Source organism: Lycorma delicatula, chromosome 1, assembly GCF_047948215.1.
Source record: "Lycorma delicatula isolate Av1 chromosome 1, ASM4794821v1, whole genome shotgun sequence".
NCBI classification, from domain to species: domain Eukaryota; kingdom Metazoa; phylum Arthropoda; class Insecta; order Hemiptera; family Fulgoridae; genus Lycorma; species Lycorma delicatula.
This window is the reverse complement of record NC_134455.1, coordinates 115,662,233-115,673,392: the sequence shown is the minus strand read 5'-3', so window position 1 is coordinate 115,673,392 and position 11,160 is coordinate 115,662,233. Positions and strand designations below refer to the sequence as shown.

At 26.8% G+C, this 11,160-nt stretch overlaps 1 protein-coding gene across 1 annotated transcript; it reads right to left on the bottom strand.

The window, feature by feature from the left end:
* Window positions 1–218: 218 nt before the first annotated feature.
* On the bottom strand, window positions 219–6,804 carry LOC142321516 (mid1-interacting protein 1-B). The gene is made up of 2 exons (XM_075359668.1): window positions 6,638–6,804; window positions 219–2,688 (listed from the first exon to the last, which is right to left on the bottom strand). Exons 1-2 carry the CDS (start codon window positions 6,697–6,699, stop codon window positions 2,091–2,093), a joined length of 660 nt encoding a protein of 219 aa, XP_075215783.1. The 5' UTR covers window positions 6,700–6,804; the 3' UTR covers window positions 219–2,090.
* Between the last annotated feature and the right edge of the window lie 4,356 nt (window positions 6,805–11,160).

Below are 11,160 nucleotides of genomic sequence, written 5' to 3'. Positions count from 1 at the left end.
TGTTTAATTATGAAAAAATCATATAATCACTTCCTTTTTTTTTTGATTAATAAGAACACAATTTCTAAATTGATAATGAAATTAACATATAACTTAAAAAGGAAAAAAATAAATAATTACATAGCAATACTTAATAGATGAAAAATATAATTAATACATGACAAATTTGGACTACAGAAATAAAAGGAAAATGTAATTTAAAAAAATAACAAACTTAGTAATAATTTAATAAATTTATTTTGTAACATGTAAGATCAGACACCACAAGAAGCATACAACAAACTCAACATATATTTTCTCTTCTGAATCGAGACATTTTGTTTTTAAAATTAACAATAAAAGTTTTCTTCAGATTAACAATAAGCACACAATTTTAAAATATTCTTTTGCCATACTGTTTCTGTTTCAATAAACAAAAATTTTGGATCAAGTTACTCTTACTTCTGTCAGTTGGCAAAATATGATAAAATATTTTTGAAGAGAAAAAAATTAGCTTTATTTAAAATATAATTATTTTATTAAAGAAAATTTAATAAATAAATTTGTAAAATAAAAATATTTTACAAACACTTTTAAAAAAATCTTTACCTACAAATAAGTACATATACACACATATACATTGCCTATGTGTAATATGCATATACATTAATTTTCTTCAGATTAGAATATATCCGTAGAATATATACATAGCGGCAAGACCAGCTTGCATAACAAAAGGTATATAAATTTTCAAAAAATAGATTTATCTGAACGTGTAATTTAACATGATTTGTGGAGTAAGTTTTCAATATCCGATTTTATAAATATTCCTATATTATATATATTTATTAGTAAAATCGTATTCTTCTCATTAACAAAATCACAAATACCACATGTCACGCACACCCTTAATTTTATTTATAATTAATGCACATTTTGTTTAAACATTAATAATGTGCTTTTGAGCAATTCTAAAAAAAAATATACAAATATTTTATACAAAATTTTTCAGGACACTATACATAAACAAAATATTTATTGTACAAAAGGAAAATAACTGCTAGGCTACAATAATATATAATAACTTAATTTTTTATACTTATACACAATATCAATATTAAACTTAATGGAACTAAATATAATATAATGTACCTCAAATTTCAATCAGTATTTCATATTTACCGCTGAAAAATGTATAAAATATTGAATGACTAGGTATGCAAGTTAAAAAGGAGGTAACCTTTTCTTTCCTTTTTCTTGAAAAAAAAGAAAGGATTTTGCTAACAAAATTCATTTCTTATTAAACAAAGTTTTTGTAAAAAATTATTGCCACCACATTTTTTTTAAATATTTACAAACACAAACTTTTATGCAACAATCCACTGATCATGAATTACAGTTACAAAATTTTTATATTTCATTCACCCGAAACACGGTTTATGACGAATTCTACTTTATAAGTAAATATTGCAAGGAAGTTAAGATTGCAAGAAATGATTTATTCATTTTAGTTGGGATAATAAATTAAAGAGTACAATCTACTTAATGACAAATAAAACTGTTTTACTAACCTATGAGTTCATTTAATTAAATATGAAAGAATGTCTCTCCGATGATTATTCATAAGGTGATAAATAAATTATGCACGATTTTCTTTTATCAATAATTCAAAATTATTTAATCAACAGCCTAATTATAATTTTTCATACATGTGCATGTACATTTTAAAAATTATAACTAAGTTTTTATCACACATTTATTCAAACAAGCAGTTTTAAAAAAACCACTCCATTTCTTATGCCAAAACTCACAACAAAGTGAACCGACAATAGAACTGTTTTAAAAATACATTGAGAATAAATAATGACAGTCCTCATCTATTTAACACAGCAGCCTGCAATTAATTGAAATTAAAATTTAATATAGAAATTGTTCACGACTAAAATTTTTATTAATTACAGATTATTGCAATGATCATAAACAAATGATGTCAACCACAATGTGTCGATCACTGAGGTGGCAATAGAAACATCAGAAAAGTAATAATCTTATAATTAGTAATAATAATATATTAATATAAACAAAAGTTCATCATAACGATTGGCGTTAAATCAAACAGCTCCACCGATATCGTTCTGATAACGTTTCGTTAAGAACGAAGCAGCATCAGTCATCTGTTCAAGTGCACGGTGCAGTCCATATAAATGTCGTCGAAAACTCGCTTCAACTTTTTTAGTATAGCATGGTTTAGCACTGATTTCAGTCTCGCCTTCAATCCCAGAGTCATTTTCATTGCCAGTCTCAGAGTCAGTATCGCTAATCAAAGAACCAGCAGAGTTGGTAGAAGTCATAGAGACAGTGGAAGGCCTTCGCACATGAGTTTTAGCAGGTACAGTGGAAGTAGCAGGGGGTGGCATCTCCTCATCGTCGATGGCGGTTAACGTCCTCCCCTCTTCGGTACCCCAAAGTAGCTCATTCTGTACGCAGTTGACAAGGGAATACAAGCTGTACAGGTCAAGACTCCTGTCTGTTCCCTTGAGACCCATAGAATCACTACCGTCTCCCACTTGCAGATCCATCAGCCGAGAAGGCACAAGGATCGTCTCATCCATCTCTTGTACCGCTTCTACAAACTTTTCTACAGCTTTCATAACACTCTGGTTTGAAAACTGCATTTCTTTACGACTAGAGTATCTGCGAAGACAATTTCTGAAACAAAAGAAAACCCAATATAGTGTTAGTTAATCCGATAAATAGAAATATATTTTATTATGCTACAACATGAGTTATTTTAAATAAAATATGTCTGAATCCATGACATTAAAATACACATCTAACAACTTATAAAAATATTAATAGTAATATTAAACCACTCTCAGATAGTAATATCAATAATAAAATTAGATCATTCAGCAAATTGTAAAGATTAATAAAAAACACAAGATTAAAAAATTTAAGTTGCGATTCACCACAAATAACTCAACAAAATTAATAATAATAATAAATATCATAAAATTACATTAATATAAATAGATTAGGTCCACGGTAATACTATTATCAACTAAGAATAGAAATGTTTTTTAAAAATCTGGTGGTACTGATTACAAACAACCTTGCTCTTAAAATTAAATGTAAATTTACTTTTAAAATCAAGGTAAAGAGAATAGCATAAGTACTACACTGATGCAAATAATAACAACATTCAGGTTAAAATAAACAATTAAATGTTTAAAATGCAATTAAAATATGCTAACGAATGCAAAAATGTACAATCAATATTAAACAACCATAAACAGTTCTAAAATGTTTTGTACAGGTTTTGAAATTTCTTTAAATAAAATCAAACAAAATTATCAATACTACAAGATAATGACACAACATAGCATATATATTAAAATCATCTACAAAAAGAATAACTTGCATTCTACTCAATTTTGGTTCTAATATTTTCTTAGTGTATTACTATATATAAATTTCCTAACTAAATCATAAAATACTAGTGCACAAGTCAAGTACTAACATTACAAATTTTTTTCAAATATTGAGAAACAATTTATTATTACATCTCTCATGCACATTTACTCTCTCGGTTAAAATTTTAATTAACCATTATTGGTAAATTAGCATGATCCCTTTACTTAAAGGGATCATGCTTTTTAAAGCATGACTTAAAATGCATGCTTTTTAAAGCATCACTTAAAACATGAATAAAGTTAACTTTTTAAAGTAAACTAAAAAGTTTTAAAAAACTCAAAATATTTTAAGCATATACTTGTACTTTGTGCTCCTTAGAAAATGGTAAACACATTACAAATGCGCTCATATCACAAGAAAAATGATTAGGTAGCACAAACTGGAGTGAAAAAATTTAGTTAATAAATAAACAAGAACATAATATTTTAGGCAACTCATGTTGGCGACAATACTTTTTAGGCAATTATAGGTGAGATTCCAAATCAGCATTATTAACCATTTTTTTATCTACTTTAATGCTAACTGCAGATGAGAATGGTGGGCCTAATTATGAAATATGCAAGAACCTTGCTAGTAAATCAAGGGCTAGTGAAATGAGAGTTCAGTTCACAAATCATTTGATCTAACATTCAACCTACTTTTTACTTCCATGTTTTTCTTATCAAGAAGAACAATATTATTTACTAAAGTAATTTTGCAACAACAGAATATTTCCAAAAAACGAAATCAATACCTATAACAATGACTAATTTTCAGGCCAAAAATAACTCGCAGACACTTGTTTTCAGAGCCTACATCACATGAAATTATAATCCAATCTTAATTATATCCTAACTATTACCATTCTAACACAAACGAGAAAGTTTATAAAATAATGTACAAATATTTTATTAAGGTAACATTATTTAACTGAAAAAAATTAATGCAATGCAACATAATTTAACACAAAAATCATACTAGTAAGAAATTAAAAATAAAAAATGATACCATTAAGCTAAAAATTTTAATATTTAATAAGTATCAACAATTTTTACACCTATCAGTTAACTTTTGTTAGGATATGTTTTTTTAACATATGTTACAAGAATTATGTACTACTCATTACTATGCTAAGTTGTGTGAAAATCTTTTAGAAACACTAATCCTTTACAAAAAAAACTACAATAAAAAATTGTTTATTTTTAAACAAATACTGGCAGGAAATAACTAATTCATTAGCTAGATTGTTACAATAAAAATAAAATTTATACCTGTTAATAGTAGTATAAATATGATCTACTTGAACATTAATGGCAGTCATGTAAATACCTGTATAAACTTATTTTTTTTTAGTTTTTGATAAATAAGTGATCAAAATAGTTTAATATTAAAAAAATACAAACCATTAAGCTAAATACTTTCACTAAATTACATTTTATGTATAAATAGAGCAGTATTCTAAAAACTAGTTATTGTCTTGAAAGGTTAAGCATTGATTTGCTTAACCATATAAAACAGCATAATTGGTTGCAAGTACTATATTTTTAACTAATTTAAAACAACACCTGAATGTTAATAAATTTCGATTTCAATGGTAATTAGCCTTAAAATAATATAGATTATGTAATACAGCTGATTAGTTGATGCTAAGTCAGAAAAATATTCCATGAATACCATACGGAAAAACATCAGCATCTTTTATATGAGAAATTGTCAATGTGCATGGGCAGAGGTAATAAATTATAAGCAATTTAAAATGCTATACAAACAGTAATTTAATAATGTTTATAAATTATATATGTAATATATTTACAAATATGTAATTATTATGAAATGAAGACAAGATCACAATTACAATTAAAATTGTAATTATAATTACAATTCAAACAATTACACCTATGCAAAAAAACCAATCCAAGGGAAAATAATAATGTGAAACATATATTTAAAAAAACCTGTACTTATCATTTACCTTAAATGAAATTGGTTATAGAAGAAATTTTAAAAAATGTTTTCATGTTAATATTATATTCATTTCTATACAACAGAATTTTTATTTAATTTTACTTAATATTTATTCACTCATCTAATGAGTGAATAAAATATTCTATCAATTTGTAGTAATTAGCAAATAAAAAATAATATCTAAAACTCTTGAAAAAATGGGTGATGGGGTAAAAATGATCAAAACAAGAACAAAAAAATCTTATTCTTAAGTTAATATGAAACGTCTAAAAACAAAAATGTCAACGATGCTACGTTTCAGCTAGGATAACATTATTGTTACTATTTAATGAATTAATAAATAAATACATCCAATTCACTGCTACAATTGCTTATAAATAAAAAGAATGTAAATATTTGGCTTCACTTACAATATGCACACACACATTTTTTATATAAATATATATATATATAAATATTCCAATTATCACTTGCACTTTCATTAAATAAGGCCACAAACTGGTTATGAAGGTATGCAAGATTTATGTATTGCTTATAAATATTCTTTACACAGACTGTACCTATGACCTGGATATGAATGAGTGGAAGCTACACCTTGCAAAATGTTTCACAGGTATCTAAGTATTGCACAGTAAAAATCGGAATTTTCTTCTTTTTTTTTTTAAATTGCAAAAGAAGTCTTGATGCCAACCTACTACTACTACTACTACTACTTACTTACTTTATGAAAAACCAGAAACAAAACAGCATAATCTTTCTTAATTATAAAAAATTTATATTACATAATAGGTACATTGAAAAAGTTAAAATAGTTTCAGTTGTGAATAAAGGTTAAAATGTTATTTTATTAAAATATTTTAAAATAACATTTTTAATAAAAATAACAGAAACAACACCAAATATGTAAAAAAAAATTAACTAAATGGAGAGGTCTCGACAAGACAAAATTAGTAAAACAAGGGTATTTTTAATTATCATACAGTTGGAAAATTAATCTTTTAATGGAGAAACCTGACCAGATACTATGGAGCAGGTACATAGATCGTAAGTTTTTAGAAGTGAATGTAAAAACAAGCATTCTGTTTTATAATACTAATTTTTTCCATAAAATAAATAGTTATATAAAATTCAACTTGACAATTTTACTAGTTCTTTTTAATACAGAAATAGCTAAAATAAAAGTGAGAATGGCTGGGTACTATCAATAAAAAATGGAATTACTGAAATTTATCACTTTTACCTGTTTGAATCCATATTTGTAGTAACTATAGGAGTTTCACTAAACACGTTAGATGTCAACATTCCACAAGAACTTGGATATGCTCTACTTTTCACTTCGGAACGCCCAAATCACAGTCTGCACACCACAACACTCCCAGACATCAGCTGAGCTGCTTCAAGCTGTTTAATCGGTTGCAGTGTCTTATATTGACTAAGTCGGATGACGTAGGATGCTCGAAACTCATGATGCCGCGTGAGCGTCAATCAAGAAAAACAATGGAAATTCTTTGTCGGTTTTAATTAAACACCGTCATACATCATCCTTAATCGTGTTCATAATTTAAAAAAATAGATTTTCCTTTCCTAACCAACTATTTTTATAATACACGGTTTGTATAGTTATCAATTTTAAAATACATCCTAGGTTCCGAGCCTCAACGTCACACCACAATAGCAGGATTTGATTGGGTACGACAAAAACTCATACCTAATATTGGACGAAATACACGTGGCTTAGTTTTTAAATTTTATTTTACCCAAATATTAAAAACAAAAAAGAAAAGAAAAAATCATTTCAGGTATAATTTCGAAAGCCTGAGAAAAACTTAAATATTTTACTTTGTTTGCATCATAACAAGCATTATATAGCTATATCAGCAAAAAACTGTAGGTTTTATTATTCTCGTGATAGGAAACCCAGCATTTGTCTTGAATAGTATTTTTTTTAAATTAAATTTTAATAAGAGTAATCAGAAGATATTTTAGATTGTGAGGTAATTTATTTTAAATATAAACTGAAGAGAAAAGAGAAATACAAACAAGAATAAGACAGAAATTATGTCCCTTTGATTAGAGGGTAGATAAGAAAAAAAACTAATAAATATTTTTCAGAAACGTATTAAATGTAAAATCTAATCTCAATTTTAAAAGATATTTTCTAAACTACTTAGCATCAAATTGAGTATTTGAGAGGCTAAGAATGTAAAATAAATAAACCATAAATGATGAAAATTTTTTAAAATGTTTTTTAATAAAGAAATCGCTAAAATAAAAGTTAGAATGTTACTATAATTAAAAAATGAGGTATACTGAAATCTTCCACTTTTTAGGGTATAGTAAACAGGTAAAAGTACTGCAAAAAATCTTTAAACATTATCTTTAGGTTTCAGCTTGCTTTTCTGAAGTTAAAAACTTCACATACTGCATCATATTATAAGTATGCATTGATAAATATGTAGTATACAGTATACTTATTTGTCTTTTTTTCTTCTAGAAGGCTTGTATATAATCAAATCTTGAAATCGGCTACTGAAAGCATTTACTTTTAAAACAGCATTTTACTCATAAACCTAAAACGTTATTTCTACTTGTAAAAATGCATAATTTTTAATGAAAGTTTTCAGTCTTAAAAACATAATTAAAGGACAGTAGGGTTTACATATCTTTTCCATGTATTAAATAACCCTAGGTCTTAGCCCTGGTTGTTATGCATTTACAATAAAAGTTGTATGATCGTGATTTGTGGCTTATGTCACACTACATTCTGCCAATAAATCATCATCAAATTTATCTGCTAAAGAATTTTTTCCATTTCTGAGTAATATATTGCTGATAAATAATGATCGTCTAATAAATAAATAAAACTCTTTAAATTTAATAAATAGCTCTTCAGCTTATATTTTGCAAAACTGAATCATCAAATTCAGTTTTTCTCAAGAAAAATGATGGGTAACATAGAACTGCACTCACGTACCAAACAGAAAAACAACCCTTCAGTCACAGTAATTGCTATTTACCATTCATTGCTTGATTAGTTTAAGCCAAATTAATGTTAATATGCAGCCGAGCAGCAAATGCACCCTATTTTTGGTACAGCACGTAGCTGGTTGATGCATGAGGATAGCTGATTTTTAAGAACACGATTATTTTTTTGAAGATAATTTTCTATTACTGTTGTTCTACTATGTCATTGTCTGAAGTAATCACCCAAATACCAGATCTTGTTTTAAAAAACTTCAAATATTAGCGGCTGCCAAAAAAGATTAATTATCAGCAAAAAAAAGATGAACTAGGTTTTTCTGTTATACTATTTTGGTCAATATTGCTGCTTGGTTAAAATTCATGTTATTTGTCAAAAGTTTTTTCTGGTATATAAGCAAACATTTCTTGAGAGATGTGACTTCTTGATTAACATTTATAGTTTTGCCCCAGTTGGATGAAGGCTTTTACCAAAGGCTGTACATTCAGAGTAGCTAGCTCCTTCATAATTAATTGCCTCCAGTTAGATAGTCAGTCGATTCCACTAAGGGTTGTGCATTCAGAATTGCCAGCTTTATGAGTAGCAAACTGTCTGAAACTCCCAAATTCTTCTTTATCACAACTCTTTGTGATAAAGAAGAATGAAAACAAACATCCAAGATAGATTAAGGCTCGATACAGGTTACTTTTAATTCTACACACAATAATGTAATTAGTATTACACTAATTCCTTTGTATGTAAATAGATAAATCTTTTATTCTGATCAGTATATCAATATACATCACCTCAGTAATGGGTAGATATGTTATTCATAAATAAAAAATGAGGAACTGCCCCATCATTTGTCTGGATGAATCATAGAAACCATGATACAACCTTAACATATTAAATAATATGATTAAATAAAGATCCTAAATATAAAAAAAATAAATGCAAAATAAATAACAATTCAGAAGTCATTAATGAAAATTATTCATGCCCATATTTATGAGATTGAATAAGTTGCAGAAAATAAGTATTTTTTAAAAATTAATTGACAGAGTAATGTTTTTTTCTATAAAAGAAAATCTTTATTTTAAATAAATGGCAATGTAGTAATCATAATAAGGTCCTTTCTGGTAAGCCAAAGTAATTTGTTTGTATATGAAAACAGTTTTGTTGTCTGGTTTGATAATACAATGAATAATGTTATTTTTTTAAGAATAATGAATTTTCTTTTTAGCAAAATTGCGTATTCATAAATATAAACACAGTTAAATTTATATTTTTAATTTTCTGAATATCAACCAGCACAATTCATACTTATAGGAACCAAACAATTTTCTGACACCCTGGTTTTGTATTTTGAATACTTGTTTTTACTTTTTGAGGGTGCTTTAATATTGCACTTCATATGAAATTGCACATAAGCATAATAAATAGTTAATAATGAATACAAGCTTAAGGTATTATTAAGGTGCTTCAAAGCCAAACAGTATGGTTTGAAATAAAGCCCTGAATATATTTTATTTTAATAAAATATATTTGGTATTTAGAATTTAAGTAATACTGATTTCAGATAGTTCTTTCTCAATGGACTGTAAACCTAATGCACATTCGTGTTTCATTACCAGCAAACATATCTTATTTAAAACAATAACGTTCTCGGATTACAACTGTGGATTTAATTATGGCTGTTGTTACTAAAAAAAAGACGTAAATGTATATTACAAACAAGTTTATATTTTCAAATTAAAGAATATATTTGAATTACAAGTAGTCGATCAACGGGAAGTAACAACTTCCTCAGTTCAGTGTAAATGAATTTTAATGTAAAATCAGTATACTGCTTCTCAAGAGTTTGAACTAAAAAAGAATATTACTGTTTATTTAACCTAAAAAAAAATTACAATTTTTCTTTTGGGGTAAAAAAATTACTCCGCGATTAATTTTTAAGTTATTTATCGCCAATCAAATAGGCTACTTCAGAATTATCGTAAAACAGTGCCGATTTTTTCATGAATGCTTGTTTGATTCGTATTTCACGTTAAATACATCAATTTAAAATAATATACGCTAATCGTCTGGTTCCTGATAAACTTAATTTAGATTATTGTTTTGTGTTTACTATTTATTTTAATATTTTAAGCGTCTAAATGTGTATAATGGTATCGTTGTTGCGATGCTGTTATTTAACGTCAATGAGATGCTTACGGCTACACGACGATATCTAGCGGTTAAATATAACACTACATCTAGCAAATACATTTACTTCCCTACTGACTAAATACAGCACTGAGTATTAAATTTTAATTTTTATTTAACCGCACATCTCAGAAATGATCGACCTGAGACTGTGTCGACCTGGACTACGCTTCACTTACACGCATATTAATCCTCTGAAGTAATACCTGACTGTGATTCCCGAAGGCTAAAAAAAACATCTATTTGAATGTGTACTTTAATCAAGAGAATAATTAAATGATCTAGTTAACACACTGTGCTTTGTTTAAAACCATGAAAAACATTTCCACTTTATCTGTTTCAATACTGCAAATAAAACTAAAATTATTTTAAGATTGCAAACTTTAAATGATAGCAATTAAATTAGTATGCAATTCAACTGGATCCACACTACACTTCTGTTTGACTATTTTTTTTTCTGTATGTAGAATACAGAAAAATGAATAATTAAAATTACAATATAATTAATAATAATATGAATAATTGTATACAATTTATTTTAACTACATAAGCTTACAATTACTACAATTTTTCTTACATAAGCTTTTAATGTTTACTAC